Source organism: Nannizzia gypsea, genomic scaffold (assembly GCF_000150975.2).
Source record: "Nannizzia gypsea CBS 118893 supercont1.1 genomic scaffold, whole genome shotgun sequence".
Lineage (NCBI taxonomy): Eukaryota > Fungi > Ascomycota > Eurotiomycetes > Onygenales > Arthrodermataceae > Nannizzia > Nannizzia gypsea.
Window position 1 is genome coordinate 792,630 of NW_003345201.1, and position 24,168 is coordinate 816,797.

Genomic DNA, 24,168 nt, shown 5'->3' on the forward strand with positions numbered 1-24,168 from the left:
TTGAAAAATAAGTACAGAGTACGGAGTATTATGCCTTTCGTTGCTCGTATAATTGATCAACCTCCGTCTTCATCGCCCTTTTAGCATGACAACTCCACAACTCCATGGCCACCACTAGAATGCCAGAAGTCACTAGTATAGACTCGCATGTTATCTATCACAAACGCAAATATGAAATTCGCCTTCTCTCAATACGGAGTAGCATGATATGGCCAAGGATAGGGATTACGGGGTTTTCGATATCAGGACGGGTTTAGGGCTTCCGGTACATTAATTCAGCCTAGAAAATTGTCAAATATTCTTAGAGGTACTCTGTATATCCATGTCTTTCTTTTGTCAGGGGAAGCAGAAAGACATCTATTCATCAAGAAGCCAGAAAAAGATTAAACTTAGATGGGTCACGTGAGATACGTGATACAATAAAAAAAAAAAAGCGACACCGACGCGATTCGAACGCGCGACCCCTAAGGGATAAGATTTCAAATCTTACGCATTAACCACTCTGCCACGGTGCCTCGGCAACGAGGTCGCCCGCTTGCTGCATTATGAGCTAGAGGGCGATGATTACGACTTCAACTATGATAAGACGCTCATTCTGCAGTGACCTTAGCCTAACTGCTGTGTATATTTAGTTCTACTCAATCTTTACTGTATGCTAGGTGATCTGCTCATTGCAGTTTATAAGTAAGAATTAAGTAGCAATGTTTTGAGCAGTCGTGGAAAAAACAATGTCACGGGACCCTGGGCCATCGAGTAATCACGTGCACCAAAGCCACCTTGAAGACATGACGAAAGGCCCAAAAGGGTTTAAAGTAACAAGCAATATTTAAATGTTGATGCCTCCGGGGCAGACGAGAGCATAAGACAGCACACAACATAGGAGAGCTCCTGTTCATACCTTGCTTGATCTAAGGGAGCGCCTCGAAGGTGGTTCTTTCACGGCCCAGCTTTTGGGTGGCTCCTAGGGCTGTTGATGGCTGGAACCGCGGTGTCCAAACAATCCTAGGATAAGGATGCTATCGGGAGAGCAACCCCGGACGCTGTCTTACAGTCCTTCCTTTTCATATCATTACGGAGTACATTGCGCTTCTACTGCGTTAACCTCTCTTTAGTGGTGGATTTCTCTCACGATGCCTACAAACTCTTATGCAATTCACTCCGATCGGCGGTCAATAGGGTCCACGGACGATGATGACGATTTAGAGCTGGAGGAGCTTGGGGTACACTCAAGTCCTAGATTTAGTGACCATGACAGGCACCGGAGGCCTTCGGATGGTTCACGTTGGTATAGCCCTGCGGTACCCCTGAAGAAGTTACGGCAGAAGACACAGAAACGACCTTGGGAACGGGATATAAGGCAAAGCGGAGAAGAGGATGATCTGGACGGCCTGCTTTACGACCATGAGCATGAAGAGCCCCGGCTCTCTCGTGCAACAATAAGTTCCGCCGATGACGATTCACCTCTTCTTACAACTGGCGAACGGCGACCGCTGTCTCGAGAGTCATCTGGCCAAACTCGTTCAGGTTTACGGTCCATGCTTGGTCTTCCAATGTTCGGCAACCGTGGTGCAATGACGACAGGAGGGTTACTTGACCGTCTCAAGCGCCCTGGATCTAACAAAACTGCCAACACAATACCTCCCCGCGAAATATTAGTCGGCCAGGGCCAGAAATCTCGATATCCGCCTAACGTTGTGTCAAACGCTAAATATACCCCCTGGAGTTTCCTCCCGCGTACTCTATATAATGAGTTTTCTTTCTTCTTCAATATTTATTTTCTACTCGTGGCTTTGTCCCAAACTATTCCCATTCTGCGCATTGGCTATATATCCTCTTACATTGCTCCACTTTCCTTCGTCGTGTTCATTTCTCTCAGCAAAGAGGCCCTGGATGACATCTCTCGGCGTCGAAGAGACGCAGAAGCAAACTCCGAGGAATACAATGTAATATCCTTCGAACGATCATCCTTTCGAACCCCAGGCCTCGCCTCGTCCAAAGGTCAAACTCCCAATTGGCCGGAACCTATTGAAATTACCAAGAAGTCTAAGGATCTCAAAGTTGGTGACATTTTGAAGGTTGGGAAGGACCGACGTCTCCCGGCAGACGTCATTATCCTGAAATCTTTACCGACAGATTCATCGTCTAACCCCGAAAGTGATGCCGAGTACTCCGTGCCTTATGATACCAGCCAGGAACACGGTGCTTCAGAGGCTAATAGAGGTGATATACCGTCAGACGCAGCTGGTTCTGCGGAGACATTTATCAGAACAGATCAATTAGATGGTGAAACAGATTGGAAATTGCGCCTGGCATCACCCCTCACCCAGAGCCTAGCCCTCGCGGAGCTTAATAGAATACGTATAACAGCCAGCTCCCCTGCAAAGAATGTCAATGAGTTTGTTGGGAAAATTGAACTTGCACAGCCACCGTCAGAACCATATGATCCAGCGGTTGAACAGGGTGGGAAGCAGGATGGATATTCATCACCAACCCAATCGGCTCCGCTTAGTATCGATAACGCTGCTTGGGCAAACACCGTGCTTGCCTCGAATACCATTACCTACGCAGCTGTTATCTACACCGGGTCACAAACAAGGTCTGCTTTGTCAACTTCCGCATCCCGCTCAAAGGTTGGGCTGCTTGAACACGAAATAAACAGCCTGACAAAGATTCTTTGTGTTCTCACTTTGACACTGTCGGTTACGCTGGTGGCGCTGGAAGGATTCGAACCAACCAATGATAAAGAGTGGTATATTGCCATTATGATCTACCTTATTCTTTTCTCTACCATCATTCCAATGAGCTTGCGTGTCAACCTTGACATGGCCAAAACGGTTTATGGGCGGTTTATCGAGAGGGATAAGGGAATACCAGGAACAATTGTACGAACAAGTACAATACCTGAGGATCTCGGAAGAATCGAATATCTTCTATCCGATAAAACGGGTACCCTGACTCAAAACGGTAAGCCCAAGCTATTCTTTAATGTGGCTGACTTGATTGATAACTAACTTTTAATAGAGATGGAACTGAAAAAGATTCATGTTGGGACAGTGTCATATGCTAATGAAGCAATGGAGGAAGTTGCGTCTTTTGTTCGCCAGGGATTCTCAGCTTCTTCATCGGCAGGTGGAAATGAATTGTTACCATTTACCAGTGCATCTGCACAGACAAGTTCTGGGCCTGCAACCAGGACAAGGCGTGAAATCAGTTCCCGTGTCAGGGACTTGATTCTCGCCCTTGCACTCTGCCACAATGTCACGCCAACAAAAGAAGAAGAAAACGGTGAAATAGTGACAACTTACCAAGCTTCATCCCCGGACGAAATTGCCATTGTTAAATATACGGAGGAAGTTGGACTCAAACTGTCTCATCGGGACAGACAATCCATCATTCTCACTGTTGGTGGCTCCGGCATATCGATCAAAGCCAAGATTTTGGATATCTTCCCGTTTACATCTGAAAGCAAGCGTATGGGGATCATAGTTCAATTTTCAGCAGATCAGTATCAGAGTGGCCCAACGCAACTACAAAACGAAATCTGGTTTTTTCAGAAAGGAGCTGATACTGTGATGTCATCTATTGTATCGGCAAATGACTGGCTCGACGAAGAGACTGCAAACATGGCACGAGAAGGCTTACGAACATTGGTAGTGGGCAGAAAGAAGCTTACCTCTGAACACTATGGTGAATTCTCCAAGAGTTACAAAGAAGCTTCTATGTCTCTTAACGATAGAGACAGCCTAATGACAAGTGTGGCTCGAGAGTACCTAGAACGGGATCTCGAGTTGTTAGGTGTCACTGGTGTCGAAGACAAGCTACAGAAGGATGTGAAACCCTCACTGGAACTGCTTAGGAATGCCGGAATCAAGATCTGGATGCTTACTGGAGATAAGGTTGAAACGGCCCGTTGTGTTGCTGTTTCCTCCAAACTTGTCTCTCGTGGTCAAGTTATCAATACAGTCACGAAATTGAAAGATGCAGATGCTGCAAACGACGCCTTGGATTTCCTTCGCAATAAAACCGAATCATGCCTCCTAATTGACGGGGAGTCTCTTGGCCTTATGCTTTCTCAATTCCGGATACCGTTTATAACCCTTGCCGTACGCCTTCCTGCGGTCATTGCCTGCCGCTGTTCTCCGATGCAAAAGGCCGAAATAGCGACTTTGATCCGACAGCACACCAAGAAGCGCATTTGCTGCATAGGAGATGGCGGTAATGATGTGTCTATGATCCAAGCTGCAGATGTTGGGATTGGAATCGTCGGGAAAGAAGGGAGACAAGCTTCTCTTGCTGCTGATTTCAGTATTACACACTTCCACCACCTCACGAAGCTTCTATTCTGGCACGGCCGTAACTCTTACAAGAGGTCTGCCAAGCTGGCTCAATTCGTCATGCACCGCGGTTTGATCATAAGTGCGTGTCAGACTATGTTCAGCATTGCAAGCCGCTTTGATCCCAAGGGCCTGTTTATAAACTGGCTACTAGTGGGCTACGCGACAATCTATACCAACGCTCCTGTGTTTTCACTTGTTCTAGACCGTGATGTTGATGAAGGCCTAGCAAATCTATATCCCGAGTTGTATAAAGAGCTGAAGTCTGGAAAAAGTCTTAGCTACAAATCGTTCTTCACCTGGGTTCTCGTCTCCGTCTACCAGGGTGCGGTCATAGAGGGCCTTGCACAAATTCTCGTTGGCGAAATTGCTGGCCCCCGGCTCGTCAGCGTCTCATTTACTGCTCTAGTGTTGAATGAACTTATCATGGTAGCCGTGGCTATTACCACATGGCATCCCGTCATGATAATGTGTATTGTAGGCACCGCCATAGTCTACGGTGCCACTGTCCCCTTCCTTGGAGACTATTACGATCTTGCATATGTTGTTACATGGGGATGGGCATGGAAAGTTGTTGCTATTTGCGCTGTTTCACTTATACCGGTTTGGGCCGTGAAGTTGATAAGCCGTACCTGGAGCCCGCCAAGCTATCGCAAAGTCCGGGGATGAATGTCCCTCCATACTCTTATATTTTACCCAACATCTATTCTCTCAACTACATTCTACGTTCTCCTTTTTGTTCAAGACTTGCAATCCTTTTATCCTTTGATACTCCCTTGGTACTCCTTTTCTGCGGTTATGGATTTGGGCCGGCATTTTTTATTTTATATACTACCTTTCGTGATCTGGACTGGTGCTTCCTTTTGGTGTATTATACCAAGCATGGGTGTTCGTATGGTAAATTTGTAGATTCATTTACGTCCGCATTCTCATGATCAATACTGCATAGACTATTAATTCAGCTGGCAACTCTGCATTTTCTAACGCCAAGCTACTGTTTACATGAAAATAGCTGATAATTAAATATTTAATATAGAGAATACAGTGAATGGGCAGAACTATACACGCTTGCAAGAATATTAATACTTGCGTGTTAAGATGATATGTACAGAGGCATGGCGGAGACGAGCAAGAAGAGAGGCTGGGTTAGCAGATAATCACTCTGTTAATGATTGTCGTGTCAATAATGAGAAATGGGAATAATGTAGTAGTTATGATGCCGACCAAAAAAACGCCAGGGCTCGCTGAGGAAAATAGTTGGGTATGTGTGAGCCTTGATGCACTCCTCTCTCCTTTCTCTTTATCTCTTCCTCCAATTTTATGCTAGTAAGTCCGAACTTATCGATAACCACCACTCTGGCCTGGTGCTTGATGTCTGGAATAGCCTCCGCCGTCACTCAAGGCAGAAGTAGAATCAAATGACTTGCTGGAGCCGAAAGACGATTTGCTACTTCCACCGTGCAACCGCGCACGAAGCCTATCCTGCGCCGAAGCCCCGGATAATGTTCGATCCATCCCTTCCGGGCGTGACGATTGTGCACCAGAAGTTTGGTATGAGCCAGCACGCTGACTAGGTAACGGTCTGGCGCCACCAGTGGTCTGAGAGCGGCCTCCAGCGTGAGGTGAAGGATCATGGTCGTATCCATTACTTTGGATCCTCAAGCCAGCTGCAGGACGGTGAGGTAGATGGTTTGGAGCGGGTTTTAAGGACGGTGGTAGTGCATTTTTCTGGCTTGTCAGGTTATTCTGGCCTCGACCGGAACGGAGGCTCCCTGTAGCTTGCTGCGGCGGTTGCGATCGCCCTGAGTCGTCCCACAGATCCCCTAGGCCACCACGGCCGCCTGGCTGAGTCGGCGTGCCACCATAGCCCTGGAAAGATGCCTGAGAGGTCGCAACAACGGGAGCGTTGTATGCCGATTTCTTATCTGGGGGTAACCAAGGCGGCAATCTGCGGCCTTTTTCGTTGTAGTACGCCCGTAGCACGTTGGAGATATGTGAGAGATCCTCGTTTTCGGGGTCGTCTGTCTCGTCTGCGGAAATAGCACGCCGAAGGGAGGTGAAGCGGGTACTGAGGTTGGATATCGAGGTTATGGATGAGAAGTAGGACGTCATGGTGAAACCAGCACCAGCGAAGAAGGGTTTGTCGTATGGAGGCGGGCGAGGGGTTGGCTAGAGGGTTGGCAGCTGTCTGCTCGGCTCAAGAGAAGAACGGCGCGAAGGACCAGAAATCAAGTTCGAAGAGGAACGAAGCCGAGTCTTAATAAAACCCCCGTACCCCCTTTAAAGGTCTCGCTAGTTGGATGTTTTAATATGAAACGCTGGAGTGGGAAGATAGTTGAAAGTCTTCAACACCCAAAAGAAGATCACCCCCCTAGTTCCAAAGGTTCCTACTAAGTCACATGTCCATATTGGTTCTACATAGGGGCCTTTATTCAATATTTATATGGTTGCACGGCAAAGATTCAATGTGATTATCTAAAGAAGCAGTTCAAGCTCCTATGCATTTCAATCCATCAATCGAGACTGGAACATTTATTAGCCCTGTACATAAAGAAAAAGGTCGTCGCGACGGAGCCGTTCGCCCAAGTAGATCCCAAACTCCAACCGAATTTTGGCACCGATAGAAAATTGAACAAATGGAAGAAAACACTTTTTTTCTGGCTTGTTGAGGACGTGTTCATGCAAACAGTGACTCTCTCGCTGGCCCTTCTGTCTCGTACTCAATCTCGACGTGCGCACCCTTCTTGCGCGGCCGCGAAGGCGCTGAAGATCGTTTGCGCTTGAGAGCGGCGGCACGCTTCTTCTTCTGGTCTTCCTCTTCGCTGGCCTCGTCGCTGCCAGACCCTTCTTCGTCATCGTCATCGTCGTCCTCGTCGTCGTCATCCTCCTCATCACTGTCCGCTTCATCACTCTCATCACCAAGCCAGTCTTCCAAATCCTCCATATCTTCATCCTCATCGATGTCACTGACATACTCAACTTCTCCCACGCCCTCCTCTTCCTCATCCAGCTCTTCCTCAATCCCCTCGTCGAGATCCTCGTCCCGTTCGCCATCTCCTTGCCTCTCTAAGCCCTTAAGAACCTTCTTCCATATATTTTCCTGCACATTGAGAGGCTGTTCACCATATGCGCCGCTCCTCAATCGCTCGATAAGCTCCCTTTCAATTGCCCGCTCAAGTTTTGCGGCAGCCTCTGCTTTTCGTTCCCTCGTCTCCTCTCGTCTCCTTATCTTGGGAGCAAGCTTCGGAACTAGCTTTTCACCCAGACGCTCTTCCTCTTTGGCAAGCTTTCTCATCCGTATGCTGACTTGAGTGAGTCGAGTAAGTCGTTGTTTGCACTTGTGAATCAAAAACTTAGGCCAGTAGATCAATCGTTCATCCAGCTGGCTGAGAGCCTTTGCGTAATTCGAAGATAACCGGATCTTCTCCCACCATTTATTGGGCATATGAGATCGTTCTACCGTTTTCATGTAGAGGTACATTGCACCCGTGCTGGGGTCTGATCGAACGGTCGCGTACCGAGAGTTTGCTAGAGGACATGACTGACGGTTGCAGAACCCAGTGACATTGTATTCATTACGACAGAAATTCTGGCCTTTGTCGGTTCTGTATTCACAAACTGTTAGATAAAATCTCGACAACGCGAAGGACGAGGATATATACATACTTGAGCTTGTATGAGCAAAACTGCTGGTTGATTACCTGCCAGACAATTTCATCCGACGACATCTTGATAAGCTAAAGGCTCAGGAACGGGCCTCAGTCCGGTGAATATAGTAGAAGAACTCGAACTTCTCTTTCTTTTCTTCTTCGCTGATTTTGATTTTGATTAAAAAATATTTAACTTTTAAGTTTGCCTCATATCACGTGACATGGCCTATCAAAACAGCAGAAAAGGAAGAAAGAGAAATAATCAACAATATCAAATTGAATATTTACTTATTCACGGGTAGAAAAGAAAAAAGATACCTTGATACACAGTCCAAAATGTGTTTTGATGTTGATGAAATATCAAGACATGGCCGAATATCATAGCATACTCGGGCGTTGTTGTACTCTGCAACACTACAACGCCTTGGGCTATCAACTTTCCTTCAGGGTAAGGATTGGAGGATTTGAAAGCTATGGAAAACATCTCTGGCTAGTGGAAATTTTTACTAATATTTGCTGCCACTAGCCTTGTCTCCCTCTCTTAAGGATCTTTTACTTCTTACTTCTCTTCTTTTCCCTCTTTTCAAATAGCAAAGCTCTCTTGTTCTTAGCTCCTTACCAAACGCGCTGTTCTTGTGATATTGAACAGCCTCCCTCTTTACCAGCTCAGAAATACCTAGAATCTGCCATCTCACATTATACTACTAGCTATAGAGTATAATTGAAGTCTTTTCTCTATATCTCTCTAACACTAGATCTCTTTCTACTTCCTTTAGAAGGCTTGATACCCTGCTAGCTGTTGGCCAGAGACTATGAACCAGACTGGCAAGGAAATCTTCTGCGCGCGATGTAATATTAGGTTTTCTCTGCCTAAGTATTACCGCGCGCATGTTGGATACTCTATAAATCATAATGCCTGCCATTTGTGTGGGAACCACCAGGACTTTGAGACCTTTACCAGCCTACAGAAACATCTAGAGGATCATCATTTCTACTGTGAACCTTGCAACTGGTTTGCGCCCTCAGCTATCGGATTGCGCCAGCACAACACCTGTAAACACTACCTCTGTGTTGCCTGTGGTGATTACTTTCCAAACGCGCATGAGCTGAATGGGGTATGTCTATGAGACTAAGTTTATAGTAAATAGAAACTAATGTTTTGTTAAATATATTATAGCATGCATTCAGGCATAGACCACGCGGAGTCTCCTGTTATTGTTGTCCCCAAGACTTCTCTACCCTCTCTGCAATGTTCAATCATCTCGAATCTGGAAATTGTCCCTCGGGAGTAGGGCCTGATGATATACTAGAGCTTGCTGCGAACTTTGTTCGGTCCTTTAAACCTGAAAAGGATTACATCTTCTTCTGCCATGGATGCCAAAAGCCTTTTCGCCGAATGTGTGACCTCTTGCAGCACTCGGAGACCAGCTCCTGCAATGAAGGCTACTGGAAAGGATCAGGCTATGTTGGATCGATGGTCACGTATATTGCTACCTGCATTCCAGATTTCATACCAGATCCGGATGAGAATGATGACAATGACGAAGCAGCTCCAACTCCTCATCCGAAATTCGACATCCCCAGGATCATCATTACAGGGCCTACTTGAGTCTTTTTCTTTTTGGCTTTTTTTTTTTTACCTTTCGGTCCATTAATAAATCAGCATATGGCGGAAGCCTTGGAAACTGTATGTCATTATCCTTTGATAAACCTCGATGGCGTGGATGAACAGGCCTTCATACCTCGCATGTCACTTTGCCACTTTTTCCCTGTACAGATAGCAGAAGCACGTCTCACGCCGATGGCATATCGGAGCATTGCATGTCAGGTTTGTTATTGTTACCATCATGGAGCGATGTGATTTTATCCTTCTGGCTCTATAGGTCGTATAGATAATGCATATTGTCTTTCATGACTTTCACGCGCTTCAAACCAGGCATCGCTCAGGGTAATTAGGCTTCCAGAGTAACCCGCGAGTGATAACAACAACCTCGAGCAAGCCGCTTCAAAGCATTGTGCTGCATCTCCTTTGTATAACCAAGAGCTTCTTTTATGCATGAGGCGATCTGAGACCTGCAGTGTATATCATTGTCAAAGTCGCTGTCAACTATGCAGACTGAAAAAAGCAACGTGCCACCGATGCCCCGGCTGTTTTTCGCTCGAGATGCCGAGGTCGCGCACTCAACTTCGGCTCTTCCTCAACTTCACCAGCTTTCCAACCACGAAACGAGATGGAGCCGCCTTCGTCTTCGTGGCTCCAGTTAGTTTGCAGGGGGCTGAAGCGGAGTGATTTCACTGCTCCGCCTTGCCATGCGATCTCTGCTTCTCTCTTGTTGCCCGGCAGTGACTAGTTCAACCTTACTCCTACGACGATTCTTAGTATAACACCTCCCATGTGTGTTGGATAACCAGCAGACCGACAATACGCCACGAAATATATCCTCTGGAAGCTCCGGTTGATATATCCCCCGCCCGTCCACGCCCGTCGAACTTATCGGCTCCTCGATTCAAAATGTCGTACCCTCTGGACGAAGTGACGGTCACCTACCAGGACCGCGTGGCTATCATTACCCTGAACCGACCCGCGAAGCTCAATGCCTTGACCGGTGTGCATTATTACCTCCTCGGAAAGAAGATGAGAGAGGTTGCGGAGAGGGATGACATATATATCACCGTACTTACGGGGGTTGGAAGGTTCTTCTCGGCGTAAGCTCCCATAGGCAAAGACGATATATTGCTCCAAAGATTTCAACGGCTAACCCTGAAAAGCGGTGCAGACGTCCTGCGAAGCGTGCCGGAAAAGGACGGTAACGTAGACGGACGTCGGGATATTGTTGAGGGCTTCGTTGCTAATAACATCGATCTGACACATACTTTTTACACGCACCCAAAGATCCTAGTTGTTGCTCTTAACGGGCCTGCTGTTGGGCTTTCCGCTGCCTTGGTCGCTTTTGGAGACTTTATATATGCTACTCCTCATGCCTACATCCTCACTCCCTTCTCTTCTATCGGCTTGGTTACAGAGGGAGGTTCTAGCCATGCGTTCGTCAGGCGGATGGGCCTAGCTAAGGCGAAGGAAGCTCTTATCATGAGCAAACGTATTTCGCCCGAGGAACTGTTGCAAGCAGGCTTCGTCAATAAGATTTTCACTCCGGCAAGCGGAAAAGAGGATGACTCAGATGCATTTCTCAAGATGGTTCTACACGAAATTGAGATGACTCTGGGTACTCATCTGAACCAGGACAGCATGCTGAAGATCAAGGCACTGATTAATGCCCCAGATAGAGATATACTGGACAGACAGAATGTCCTCGAGGTATTCGGGGGGTTAGACCGTTTTGTTTCCGGTATTCCCCAAGCTGAATTTATGAAGCTTGCCTCTGGACAGAAGAAGCACAAACTATAGACTGATTTCACCCTAGAACGATTTTTTGGGCGGCATCCTGACTCATAATTATTTTCTGTTTAGCATTTTATCCCTGATTTAGAGCCCAGTTATCAATGATGTACATAAATTACTGCGTTTGCAACTTGTAAGAAACACAACGGTACAATATTCTGTCTCCCCTTTTTATTTAGTTATCATCCTCGCTATCACCGGTATCCAGTTGTATCCTTCCCTCAAGTATGTCCCTCCACTGGGTGAGAAACTCTCCCATCCCGCCAGGACCACTTTTTGATGCATCTACCACATCCTTTGGAAGTTTATGTGCGGAATATGGGGCGGCATTCATGTTGGTTCCGGCTGGGTTCCCTCCTGATAGCAGAAGGAATAGTGGTAATTCGGAAACCACTTCCTCAATATCTGACTCGTCATTCTCGTCCTCGGCCAGCATTGAGGATATCTCAGCGGCAGATGATACGTTCTGGTCGCTAATTTTGAGCCTAATGACCTGTTCTTCAACCCCTTTGACCTGGCCATTGATATTTTGTTCTACTTCCTGGCCAATCTTAAGTATTTGCCGCCACGAAAAGAGAAGGGGATCTGTCTTGGGAGCAAAGGGGTTTATATCGATTAGCCAGACCTTGTTGTGTGGCGGCGGGACATAGACGTCAAACACAAAATCTGGATCAGGGAATGTATCTCGAAGCACTTCATCAAAGAAGGATTGAATCACCCTTAGTAACTGGTTCCGCATTCCAGATAGAAAGTCATAGTAGGTCAGATCCCGCTGGCAAAGGCATATTAGTTGCCTGTGGCGGACAAAGCACCGAAACTCCAGTGATGTGTTAACGTTAAAATATTTGCGTAGCACAAGATGATACGGAATAGACGGCTGGCTTGATGTGGTAGGCGTATTATCTTGTCCTTGGTTTGACTCAATCACGCAGTCATCAAATGCATGGTCAAGATCATGGTTCATGAAGTTGCTGCTCTTGAGGAGCAAGTAGACATCATTAGCCGTTCTGCATTGCATATCATTGGTCGCAAGTATCCATTTTGCGTCTCGAGGTGCACTCCAGTTCAATTTAGGTGAAACTTGACCTCCCAGCTCTCTTATTTTTGCTATTACTTCGGCATGCACCTCCGGCCACTCTCGCGAGGGATCATAGGGCTCGTCCTCATCCTCATCAGAGCCACCTTTCTCTGAGTTACTGTCCCCATTAGACGCGGAAAACGTCCAACTATCATCATCTGATACCTCTAGGCTTGTCTCATCTGGAGGAAGAACAATCCCATCTGCACGGATATAGTTGATGAATGATTCACTCAGAGGAATAAGTCGTGCCTTTGGAGAGACGGACCGATATCTATCACATATAATTAATTCTGCTAATTTATAGATCGTTGGTATGTAGCGCTTCCTTACAGAGAATACCATGCATGGTATGAGCAATTCAGGATATGTGATCGAGTGATTGGGGGGAAAGTCGTTAAATTTTCTTTTGGCGGGGAACATCGCTCAGTTGGACTAGCCATGATAAAATCGCCCGGCAAAGGTATCTCTTCTTTTTATTCTTCTGCAGGTAAAATCGTGAAGGATATAAAATTCTGTAGACTCACAAAATGATAAAAGAGGAGGGAGAGAGATTATGATGACATCTTTCCCCCGTTCTCCTTATGACGCATAGAAGGAAGTCGCGTTTAATGACTCGTTTAACCAATTAGCGCCTGAAGAGTTAGTTAGTTAAGCCTTGTCGCGCCTAACTTTAGTGGCTAACTAACTAGTTATCATGTGACGATAACTTGCTGCTTAGCCGATCTGTTTATCGGGAAGTTGACAACGAAGCTGGAAACGAAAACGAAGCATTTGAGCAGAGGTTGTTGGTGCAGGCCGCAACCATGGCTGTGGATACTCCAGATGCGATTACTCTTAATTCGTGGGAAGATGCGTTTAAGTACCCTATTCCTACAGTACGGCGAATGGAGCAGGAGCTCCGCAGAGACGCTGAAGGCAATAGGGACAAACTAAGGTCCCTTGTCGGGTATGTCTGAGCGCTGTAACCAAAAATTTCCTGTCTTATAATGCGAAATGAATGCCTGCTAATATATTGCTATACATAAAGAGTCAAATACCGGGATCTTCTTGAAACTGCGCAAACAATAGTGGACATGAACACAGATATTCAGCAGGTCGAGTCGACATTGTCCAATATTGGTAGGCGATGCAATCCTCGAACAATAACGAGGAGGAGTGAATTTCCCCGCGAATCAGATAAGAGTGACCCCAAGTTCGGCGAGAAGAGTGAGCATGGAACCCATCTTCGGGCTACCTGGGATTAGGCTAACATCATAACAGATAATGAAGAACGCAAGCTCAATGCTCACTTATGTCTTCTACGAAGCTGTACCAACTTGATTGTGAAAATAATACGGGAGCGTGGCTCTGTGGTTCTGGCTGCGAAGCTACTAGTCATTTCGAGACTCCTCTTGAAGACACTTTCACAGGCTGAAAATGCCCCCCCTTTTGTGGATAATTTAAAGAAAAATTTAGCCTCCCTCAGGGCGACGTTGCTGAGCCGAGTTAAGCTACGCTTGTCTCTTGCAAATATTACCACCGACAGGCTTATACAGGCATTGTCTGCATTTTGTTTGGCCACCAGTTCCTCGTCTAATGACGCTATACGCCATTTCTGCGATGTACGAAAAAGCGCAATTGGGGAACAAATAACCGAAGGCCCGCAGAAAGATGGTGTCCTTCTTGCCTTAAAACTGTACTTGCAGACTTTACGGCAGACGGATCACCTGCTCGGCGGCCCTTTAGCAGTGGCACTGGAGAAATTAACGACTCAGCCTCTTCTCGCAGACCCTGAAATTTTGCGCTTAGGCGAGCTCAACATAGATGTCTTGAAGCCCTGGATCGTGGCGGACATTCAGCATTTTACTCCATGGATTAAGTATGAGGAAATACCCAAGTCAGAAAGAAGTACCCAGCTAAAAAGCTGGTCTAAGAACACATTCAAGATATTCTCCTCGCAAGCAAAACTAAAGCTAACAGCCTTTAAGGATTTTGAGGATATCTTGAATTTGCGAAAAGAGCTACTTGAGTCGTGGCTGCTGGTTCAGTCTTCGACTCCAACCCATTCAAATATTGAAATATTAGAAGGTCTACAAGATATCATAAACCACCAACTAATTTTGATTCTCCAAGGCCAATCCGAAGGACTAGCTACTATTGGAAAAGAAATTACATCGGTTATAATGAGTCTTTCAACAGAAGAAGGTGACAAGTACAGGTCTTCATTATGGGATCCGAAACTTTCGTCAGTTGACTTTTCCGAAGGCGCCAAGAGCCTCAAGAGCGAGGTTGTCAATAGAGCCCTAGGTAGAGGAACAGACTCTCTAAGATTATTGGATTTGTACCAGAGCTGGCTAGGGGCTGTCGAAACTAGGGCTTCTTTAATTCGTGGAATGAAAAGCAATAACTGGGAGGATATTGCTGAAGATGATAGCGATGAAGATGTCATTGACCATATAAACGGATGCTTAACAGAAGATGATCCAGTGCTTCTTGAAGAAGAACACCAAAAGTCATTGGAGAAAGGATTCAGTGAACTCCAAGCCATTTTAGCTGGTGTGCTCGACGTATCCTCCGAATCACACAAGGTTTTGAAAGCCGTCTTTCTTCTGCGCATGATTCGAGAGATTCGAAATAAGATCCCAGACAGGCTCCTGGAAGAAAAGCAAATCCACTTTGCCCAGGAAATGGTACCCGAATTACATGCCATTATCGCAACTGGTGTTGTGTCCCAGCTATCTACTCAAATAACGAAGTTGATGCCGTACAAAAGCTCTCCCAGGTGCCCTGGTAGGACTTTATGGGAGGGCAATCCCGAGCTCCCAGTTCAGCCATCTCCAGCTACCTTCAAACTGCTACGGAAACTTGAACTTTCAATGGATGGCCTAGGCCCAGACCTCTGGAATCCCAGTGCACTATCTGTCTTGAAAGTGGAATTTCAGAAATCAATCAACGCACTTCTTGAAGGCAAGCTCGCGCAAGAAATGGTTGATTCAAAGGCTACCTCTTCTGAAAATGGAGTGACTGAACAAGAGCAACAGCCTAAATGTGAAGCGGATTCGCCTTCTCAGCGGGACTATAAATTACAACTCATATTTGACCTGATGTATTTGGATAATGTGACGACACCTCACTCTCTAACTCTAGAAAATTCCGCCTTGACCGCCCTTACCGAAGCTTTGCAGTTGGAGAAAGAAAAGATAGAAACTCTCAGGACAAAGTCGGTTGCATATTGGGAGCGAACACGGCTTCTCTTTGGGCTGTTGGGCTATTGATAACTAGAAGACACATATAATCAACAATTTAATATGTTCCATTCAACGGAAAAGGGGCCGAATTTTGGGATCATCACGTGACTGCCGTTTTTCGGAGCTTGCTGTTTCGGCTTTTTTTAATTCATCTTCCATTATTACTCCGTCGAACAATGTTTACTTCGCCGCAATGCTAAAATGGCACACCAACGACTCCCTTTTCTCTACCCGAATCTCCTACGGTCCGTCCGAGCTTGTGAACCTACTACTTATCGATCTATACGTTTCCCGGCCCAGCGAACCCATTCCGCGGGGCTTCATTCCAGTCGCGCATGTGAGCAAGACACACGCTTCCAAAAACGATATGGGCCGGCTGTTGAGCCGCGAGGACCTTCATCTGAAGCGTCTAACACACGGTCGGAATCTAGCCAAAACAACGTATCATCAAAAGGAGAACTGGACCGGGGGACAGAAAAGGACGATAAAGTGGAAGATGACAATGGACCACCCTCAAAACGAAGCGCATCGGAAAGTGATACCCAACCGTCTGATAAAGATCAAACCAAAGATGCGGCAGCTGGGTCAGCGTCGGAAAATGTCTTTGATGGGAACATTGAGCAAACCGAGCCTCCTGGCTTAATCGAGATTGGGTCCACTGGCGACGGCCCATCTCAGGGTGACTTGGGATCTATTTATAAAATGTCGAAATGCGAGCCACAAAAGGATCAGGACCAAGCCCAACCAAATGCTATGGAGCCCTATATCCATCCTAATAGCCACAAACCTCCGCATTCAGCCCCATTTGTCCATCACTTTGACACGTACACAATGGTGAGAGACCTGAATAAAAGCGGTTTTACAGAGCAGCAATCGATCGCCATAGCCAAGTCAATTCGCGGTTTACTGGCAGTAAATCTTGAGTCAACCCGTTACAGGCTGATGTCCAAGTCTGATTTTGAGAACGAGGTTTACCTTTTCCGAGCAGCATGTTCGGAGCTTCAAACCTCTATTCAGTCGTCTCGGAATACTGAGATACAATCGCAGCGAACTCGACGGGCTCTCATACAGCATGAGTTAGACATTCTGACCCAACGCATGACTCAAGACCTTTCTGGGCTAAAGGATGACCTAAAAGAGATGTTCAACAATCAGAAAATTTCGACTAGGGAACTTCAACGGTCAATTGACACAGCAATCCAAGAGCTCAACTATCAAATTACCGTATCTCTCAACAGTGACGGGAAAAGCGAAGTAGAGGGTCTTCGTTGGGTTCTAACTCGGAGAGCCGTTATTGCAGTTGCCACTAGTGCCAGTGAGGATCCCCCAACTCTTGTTTTATTGTATGAAGGCGTAGCTAACCAGCTCTAGGTATGATTATTCTTGCTTTAAGGTACCAATCTTATAAGGTTCAACAACGCGAAGCTGCAGAGAAAGCTGCAAAGAAAGCCGCGGCAGAATCCGAAGAAGTTGCCATCGGTGACATTGTTCAAGTCACCAAGCAGTAATCGTTTACAATCTAATAAAGTACGGGGAATACTGCCTGCATCTAATCTACTTAATAAATATTGAGACATTTTAGGCTATCCAAGAAAAGCCTTTGAACTGGCTTTGACGATGTTGATAGAGTATTAGCCATCCTGCTGTAGGGTATTTTTCATCATTTCTTATCCTATCAGAAGAAGAACATTCCTTGTAAATATATATGAGGAGAAAATGTAGAACATTAGAAGTAAATTTGTATTGTCTAATGAAGTATGATCCAAGCTTAAGAATAATCTATTTTTTTTTTCTTTTGATTCTTCTCGCAAGTTTTCACATGAATAAGAGAGAAAGCCAGGCTGCGACGTAAAGCCGTCAGGGCGACTCATTTAATGAAACGAACCCTCCTAAAAATCCATGCGTAAGGCGATAGTCGGTGCGTTTCTCTCGTGACCCTGATCGTGTCGTTTATTGGCATCTTCTTTTTGTCCAACCGTCTTCAGGATCTCCTCCAAGAGACCCTTTGACTCTTGCTCCATATTGGTAGCAAAGCCCCTGAAAGCCGTTTGATCTACCTTCGCAAGCTCTAATAGCCTCGTTGCAGTCTCCTGATAGACGCTGGCCCCTTCGCGTTTAGCGCGCGCCAGAAGGGCTGGAATCAATAATGCCATTGCAGCGGGAATGGCAGTTTTCGCAATTCCCGGTGATCCCACGAAAGACACCAGAGCTTGGGTGATATTGGATTTCATGTTCTCCGGGTCAATTGGGGGTTCATTATTATTCCCCATTGGCGTCTCTGTCACAAACGCTAGGAGCCTAGGGAAGATTGTGCGAGCTATCATGTCGTCGGTAGCGGAGCGGATGCCGGGGTTTAAAAGGAGGGAGCGGACACAGCCAGCCGCAACGGTTCCAAGTCCTAGATCCTGCAAACAATCAAGTAACTCTTGCATTGCTTGAGATATCAATGGGTCTTGGGGTTGAATTACAGAACCGGCACTTGTCAGGAGAATCGTAATACCAAGTAGAGTATTTTTGGCACAAGGAAGAGAAGTGTCTGATTCTCGTCGTTGTGCAACAGCAAGTATACCCAAGAACCGTGCCAAACAACCTCGGACTTGGCGACTAACACTTAAAGCCTCCGGTCCCTGGGGAGTTGGCTCTTGATTTTGAGGTTCGTTCGGATGACAGAGCTTTTGAAGGAAGCGTTTGAAGATTGGGAGAATTTTAGGAACTATTTCTGCCTGGCAACTACCGGTAGCGAAAACTGTGGTGAATATGTGCATTATGCAAGTATGTAGATCGTCCCGAATAATGGATGGAAACACGGACGTAATATCCACCAAAGAAGAGAGAGAATGCTGAATTAGGGATATTGATTCTTCAGATGCTTCGGATCGGGATTTCGGCGATGACTCCCCAAGATTCGGTAGTACACCTGCAATAACAAGTATGATATTGCGTGTTAGCTCAAACAACTGTTCAATATCATCCGATAGGTGCTCTGTGGATGAGCTATCTCGTGTTGCAGATGGATGATGAAGGGAGAGACTTCGAACAATCTGGACTATGACAGATTGTATGGATAAGTTTTCTGTCATTACCATCCTGTTCAAAGTGTCAATGGTTTCCGAGAAGATGGTCTCCTGGTAAACTGCGTTGCCGGCAACAGAAGGATGTAGTATTTTTTGCAGAGCCTGAAGGATATCGAGCGTTTGGGCTGGCGTACAGCTGTGGCTAACCAAAGCGTCAAATGCCAGTCCAAAGAGGACAAAAAAGAAGGCAACCGGTTCGTCGCGGTAGTTGATCTGATTGCCTTTGGCTTTTATTTCGCCGCTTTGAATTGGGACACCCTTGTTGCTTTCAGTTCTTTGAAGATCCTGTTTTCCGTTTAGGGCATCGAACACAAAATCGCTGTCTTTCTCAACGAGACTGGCAATAGCATCAACGAAATTCAACCAAGAATCTTGGTAGAACTAAACGGAGCACAATGTTAGAAACGTGTGGAAATTGGTTTGTCATGGATACGGAATATGTACCTTGAGTAGAATCTCTCGGTTAAGAGCTGAATATATATCATCTGGACTGTCCGATAAACTGACGGATCCCATGGTACTAGATATCTCCGGCTCAAATCTTAAGCGTGCAAACTCCTGAAGGGAGGAGAGCCAGAGTGGAGTTAGCATAGCCGTGTACGGGGATACTATATCTACAAGATATGCCTGTTCACTGCTAGAAATTTGCAGTCGCGCCCATGCGGAATACAAGGCTAGTTTTGCCATAACTCGCGCGTTGGAGTTGAGGCCTTTGAGATCTCCGATCTCCGTCATGTCCGGCTTATCTATTGACTTTATTAGCCTTTGATATACAATGTGGGCTAGAATAAAACTTACTAGCAAAGTTCTCAAGTCCAACAACAAGAAGCTTGAAGATGCGGCCCATTCTTTCAACACTAGTGACTATTCCGGTTCCGACGAACGTAGCACAAACGTTGATAGCCTCAGAAACAAGCTCTGGAGATGAATCTGCAGCAAACGCAGGGGTTAATGCAGATGCAATCTGGGCTTGATACTGCTCAAGCAGAGATGCTTCAGCAAAGTCGGGGTCAGGGGTTCGCCCAAATAACTAACACCAATCAAATTAGCGATGCGATGAACCCCTTATGGCAAACTGAGAACCCACCTTAAGAACTTGGTCCAAAATCTTCAGCCCCCAGATTCGTAGGTCAATAACATTTGCTGTAGAAGCAGAAAATGCCATCCGAACGATATCCCCGACTTTTTCCTGCAATGCAGCTTCAGCTGGGATAGTCTGGTCCGGTAAGATCTCACCCTGAACCATCGTCAGAAGTTCACTAAGACACCCAACGACGAAGTTCCGAGTCTGCCATTTGAGTAGCTCTTGTCCACCGGTGGATGTATCATTGGCTTCTCTGCTCTCTCCGGCAACAGCCGTAGCAAACCCAGCAACTTCTTCATCGGGGAGATCAGCACTGGGGGCAGCAGTAGTGACAGGGGGAGGCGAGGAGGCTTCATCACGTTTGGACCTGGTTTTCGTTAGGACCTTTTGGCACCTCTCGATCCACATTTTTGTATTTGTTAGTCCGGTCTGCTGAAGCCAGTTTACAATAATATCCCTGAGAAGTTGATTTCCTGGGTCGTTATCGATTGCGATCCATAGTTCATCTTCAAAAGTTGACGATGCAGTCTGTAAAACACGATTGGCATCTCTTTTCATAAGATTGCTAAGGCCATAAACTGCAGCTTGTTTCACCTGTTTGTCTGTTGAGGCCAACTCCTTTTGAAGCCATTGCACGTAGCCTGAGAAATCCATATATTGTGGTGCATACAGCGACAGGTGGTCAAGACACTGAGAGCTCACATTTATTAGAGGAGCATCGCGTTCCAGCTGAAACTCTTTGACTATAGTGAACACCAGATCTCTCGTTTTTGTAACATCTCTGAGGTCTGGTCCAACTACATTAACGAGAGCATCAACGCACCGACCAATTGCTAACGGTGTCGAGAATTCAGCTTCAAAGTTTGATGTTCCGACAGTTGGTGCTTCATGGTTATGGGTATCTGCAACATATAGACGAGCCAGCATTCCGAATGCTCCAGATACGTAGGCTGAAAAGGTTAGGCCTGCGGAGTCTATCACACGAACCAAGCCATCTAAAGCCCAGAAATGAACAACAGGGTGAGGATCATTGCATAGTGACATTAGGACACCAACAATAGTCTTCAAATGGAACCCTGCTGCCATCCCCCCTACTTGAGCATGTATGGAGCCTAGCGCAGCTGCACATCCAGCACGGGCATGCGGATCACGATTTTCAACAATGACATCAACAAGTCTATTTATTTCCGAGTTTGTATATGCATTCCCGGAGCTGTTGCATAAACGGCCAAGTCCTTCAAATCCGATTTTTCGGATGATATAATCAGGGCTTATTATGAAATTCTAATGCGTTATAAGTCCTATGCCTTGAATACGGATATAACTGAGAAGTCACATACCTGTATCAGCTCCTGGAAAAGCTTTTCAACTGCAACATGTTTCAAGTTCCCAGGGAGATACGGAGTTTCGTTTACGGAAACCCGAAGTGTATATAAGAGAGCAATAGCAATATTGGCGGTCATGGCTGCTTTGCGGCCAGGGTTTCGATTGAGACTATGTGATGACAGCATTGTTGCAATTTGCTCAACACTGCTTTCCTGGACCTTTGGGTTCTGTAATGGGAGAGTAACAGAGAATAACTCAATGGCGGAATTGACAACTTCGGTTGGAGGAGGGTCAGGAAGATAATCTGCATTAAGATTTTTGGCATAGTAAAGCAATATGGAATCATGTTCCCTTGCATGGCACATCGGCGTGGTCAACTGTCAACGTCAGTAAATATATAGTCCATTATACTCACAAAAAAAGAACTTACACAAGAGTCAATTGGATGGCCAGTGGCTTCGGTTACGCTCGTGTTAGCGAAAGGACCAGGTTTTGGTTCACCGGGCATAAATTTGCGAACAAAGCCCGTAACACCAAACCCGAAATTATCGTCTAGATCCCATAAGGTATCGAAATTTGCAGTGGAAGCAGCAATAGATGTCTCTAAGGGGTTCGCGGAGATGACATCTGGGTCGGCAAAACAGGAAATCGCTAGACCTAAGATGCCAGAAAGAGGAAGATTATCCATAGGGTTAAGATGGCTTAAGTTGACTAACTTGGTAAAACATTGTAGAACTCGCCGTCGAACCAATGTTGCATAGTCTGCAAGTTGAAGTGATGGGGATAATCTTTGGGAAATATCTTCGACAGATTTCAACTTAGGGAGGTGCTCCAAGAACGATACAGTGCCCTGAAGCATCATGGCAATCCTCTTCAATCCATCCAAGGTGACAAGTTTACTATTATATTCCAAGAAGACCAGTATCGAGCTCAATGCACATTCTTTGACGTGGGCTAGAAAGCTCATTTCCAGAGGGCCGCGCTTGGCAAGGGTTTCCTTTGCTATTGGCGACAAGGCATTTTTCCATAGCAAAAGAAGCTGCGAGAGATGTATCTTTGTAAAATTCGGTCCTAATGGCATCAAGCCGCCGATTAGAATCCAGGCGACCTGTATTTGAGTGCTGGCAACTCGAAGCTCCGAATCACCACTTGTCTTGAGAAGGTCAGTAGCTTGTGATAAGACTTTGGCATAAACGTCAACGGATCCGTATAGGGGCTGAAGTCGGGATGTGCTTAACATAGCGGAGAGAGCATGTGCGTAGCCCAGACAGCGAGACGCGGACATGCGGATTGACGACAATTGACCGAGTTCCCTAGTTAAACTGTTCATGCATATTGTCACGCATGAGAGAAGTTGCTGAGGGCATGCCACGACAAAATTACGCATGCAATGTGCAATATGAACTTGGACGCTGAAGCTTGGATGTTGAAGACTTTGGAGCAACGCTTCACGGCATGTTTCGGCAACAGTTGCTGCAGCAGACCCCAGGGATTCGATAAGAGAAGAGAGCGCACTGACAGCACTTATGAGAGTATATTTGCTGGGCTCTCGACGCTCCGGGACCACTTGGGGATAGTCTTTGAGGATGTTATTGGAAATCCATTTGACCGCAGTCAACTGACTGCTTTCACGTAACATTTCTCGCCCTAGTACGTCTTCCAGGATATGTTTCACAAATTTCCGAGTTAAAAGGAGGCGATATCGACTATATGCCACAGTTTGGTGGTTCAAAAGAGTGACGAGTAAGTGGTCCGCAATCTCCGTATAATAGTCCTCGACTACCTGCCCACCAAATTCCTTGAGAAGGAGTTCGTAGCAAACTGCAATTGCGGCTCTGGCACGATTCCCTGTTGATGATTTACAATAATGGCTTGAAAGTTGTGCTAGAAGGTCCTCCATCTTAAAAGATAGCGAGCTGTCAGCTTTGCGGCCTGATGGAGATTGGGTCCTCTCTATAATATCGCCATCCACGGGATCCGTAGGCTGTCTTTTCAATGGCTTTTTTGTCCGAAGAGCGGTAGGCTTCCTACTCAAGGTAGGCATGCTGGAGTGAGCTTTCACCAAGAAAGTTGCAAGACAACCTGCCGCTCCATGCCTCACCGAGGCAACAGAGCTATCCATGACTTTCCATAGAGTGGTCTTCAAGTGCTCATAATCATTGCTATTCCTAAAATATGGCGTTGACTTGACTAGCTCCTGAAGGCACACGCATGATCCAACTTGGACATTGTATGCCTTGTCACTGAGGGCCGCATTTCGAGCATATTTCCATATATCGCGAGCCGTAGCCTCATCAATTGGCGATCCAATTCCTGCTACCACTTTTTTCAAAGAAACGAACACACAATATCGTAGCCCTGCGTTGTTCTGCGCTAACTTTAGGGCCTTGAGGATAGCTGAGCACACGGCACTGGACAGTCCCACCGCGCCGTCACCCGCAGCGGCAAATATATCCCCTAAGGCCACCACAGCAGCAAACTTCGTCTTCAAATCCACTTCGTTCTTACCGGCATTAAGAATCCCTATCAGCTCGGTGACGGTATCAAAAAGAGTCGCTCTATTCCCCTTGGAAAACACGGCACTGAAGCAGCGGCCAATGCCATTTCGAATGACCCGAGTTGGCACTGGAGACACCAGGCGGAGGATTTTAAATAGTTCCTGCTTAATAAAATTCTGCTGTGCGCATAGCGTCTCCTTGTCCAGCGTCACCGTATACTGGACGAGGTCTGAGGTGTAGGTAAGGAGGTAGAGGTCCTGCTGCTCGGAGGGGAGCGCATGAAGCTTCGAGACGTCGAGCTCGGCGCGCGGCTGGACAGCGCCGTTGCCGCTGGAGGGCCGGGCAGCAGCAGCTTCGGAGGAAGACATTATGTCTCGATTCGCGGCATGCTATCTCCTTTGTCTGCTCGTCCTTTATTGTTTGCGTTGCGGTGCTTCTTCTCCTCCACGTCGTTGGAGGGCTGCGAGATCTAGACGGCACGGGTCAACTTTAAG

The 24,168-nt window shown here is 46.4% G+C and overlaps 9 protein-coding genes and 1 non-coding gene across 10 annotated transcripts; 5 read left to right on the top strand and 5 right to left on the bottom strand.

The window, feature by feature from the left end:
* Nucleotides 1-434: 434 nt before the first annotated feature.
* On the bottom strand, nucleotides 435-515 carry MGYG_10505. The gene has a single exon. It is a non-coding gene; the product is annotated as a tRNA-Ser (tRNA).
* A 615-nt stretch (nucleotides 516-1,130) lies between these two features.
* Nucleotides 1,131-5,003, top strand: MGYG_00287 (phospholipid-transporting ATPase 1; the record flags this gene model as incomplete). The annotated part of the gene is made up of 2 exons (XM_003176149.1): nucleotides 1,131-2,964; nucleotides 3,022-5,003. The coding sequence occupies 2 exons, from the start codon at nucleotides 1,131-1,133 to the stop codon at nucleotides 5,001-5,003; spliced, it is 3,816 nt and encodes a 1,271-aa protein (XP_003176197.1).
* A 669-nt stretch (nucleotides 5,004-5,672) lies between these two features.
* Nucleotides 5,673-6,446, bottom strand: MGYG_00288 (hypothetical protein; the record flags this gene model as incomplete). Its single annotated transcript, XM_003176150.1, has 1 exon — nucleotides 5,673-6,446. One exon carries the CDS (start codon nucleotides 6,444-6,446, stop codon nucleotides 5,673-5,675), a length of 774 nt encoding a protein of 257 aa, XP_003176198.1.
* Nucleotides 6,447-7,011: 565 nt separating this feature from the next.
* Nucleotides 7,012-8,062, bottom strand: MGYG_00289 (66S preribosome component MAK16; the record flags this gene model as incomplete). Its single annotated transcript, XM_003176151.1, has 2 exons — nucleotides 7,012-7,939; nucleotides 8,001-8,062. The coding sequence occupies 2 exons, from the start codon at nucleotides 8,060-8,062 to the stop codon at nucleotides 7,012-7,014; spliced, it is 990 nt and encodes a 329-aa protein (XP_003176199.1).
* A 734-nt stretch (nucleotides 8,063-8,796) lies between these two features.
* MGYG_00290 (hypothetical protein) lies at nucleotides 8,797-9,593 on the top strand (the record flags this gene model as incomplete). Its single annotated transcript, XM_003176152.1, has 2 exons — nucleotides 8,797-9,099; nucleotides 9,162-9,593. The coding sequence occupies 2 exons, from the start codon at nucleotides 8,797-8,799 to the stop codon at nucleotides 9,591-9,593; spliced, it is 735 nt and encodes a 244-aa protein (XP_003176200.1).
* Nucleotides 9,594-10,496: 903 nt separating this feature from the next.
* MGYG_00291 (3,2-trans-enoyl-CoA isomerase) lies at nucleotides 10,497-11,390 on the top strand (the record flags this gene model as incomplete). The annotated part of the gene is made up of 2 exons (XM_003176153.1): nucleotides 10,497-10,690; nucleotides 10,754-11,390. The coding sequence occupies 2 exons, from the start codon at nucleotides 10,497-10,499 to the stop codon at nucleotides 11,388-11,390; spliced, it is 831 nt and encodes a 276-aa protein (XP_003176201.1).
* Nucleotides 11,391-11,559: 169 nt separating this feature from the next.
* MGYG_00292 (cell division cycle protein 123) lies at nucleotides 11,560-12,905 on the bottom strand (the record flags this gene model as incomplete). Its single annotated transcript, XM_003176154.1, has 2 exons — nucleotides 11,560-12,736; nucleotides 12,796-12,905. The coding sequence occupies 2 exons, from the start codon at nucleotides 12,903-12,905 to the stop codon at nucleotides 11,560-11,562; spliced, it is 1,287 nt and encodes a 428-aa protein (XP_003176202.1).
* Nucleotides 12,906-13,268: 363 nt separating this feature from the next.
* MGYG_08887 (hypothetical protein) lies at nucleotides 13,269-15,719 on the top strand (the record flags this gene model as incomplete). Its single annotated transcript, XM_003176155.1, has 3 exons — nucleotides 13,269-13,411; nucleotides 13,493-13,671; nucleotides 13,726-15,719. 3 exons carry the CDS (start codon nucleotides 13,269-13,271, stop codon nucleotides 15,717-15,719), a joined length of 2,316 nt encoding a protein of 771 aa, XP_003176203.1.
* Nucleotides 15,720-15,893: 174 nt separating this feature from the next.
* MGYG_08888 (hypothetical protein) lies at nucleotides 15,894-17,200 on the top strand (the record flags this gene model as incomplete). Its single annotated transcript, XM_003176156.1, has 2 exons — nucleotides 15,894-17,007; nucleotides 17,064-17,200. The coding sequence occupies 2 exons, from the start codon at nucleotides 15,894-15,896 to the stop codon at nucleotides 17,198-17,200; spliced, it is 1,251 nt and encodes a 416-aa protein (XP_003176204.1).
* A 381-nt stretch (nucleotides 17,201-17,581) lies between these two features.
* Nucleotides 17,582-24,042, bottom strand: MGYG_00294 (HEAT repeat protein; the record flags this gene model as incomplete). The annotated part of the gene is made up of 6 exons (XM_003176157.1): nucleotides 17,582-19,147; nucleotides 19,211-19,512; nucleotides 19,565-19,796; nucleotides 19,854-21,134; nucleotides 21,191-21,553; nucleotides 21,607-24,042. 6 exons carry the CDS (start codon nucleotides 24,040-24,042, stop codon nucleotides 17,582-17,584), a joined length of 6,180 nt encoding a protein of 2,059 aa, XP_003176205.1.
* Nucleotides 24,043-24,168: the final 126 nt, after the last annotated feature.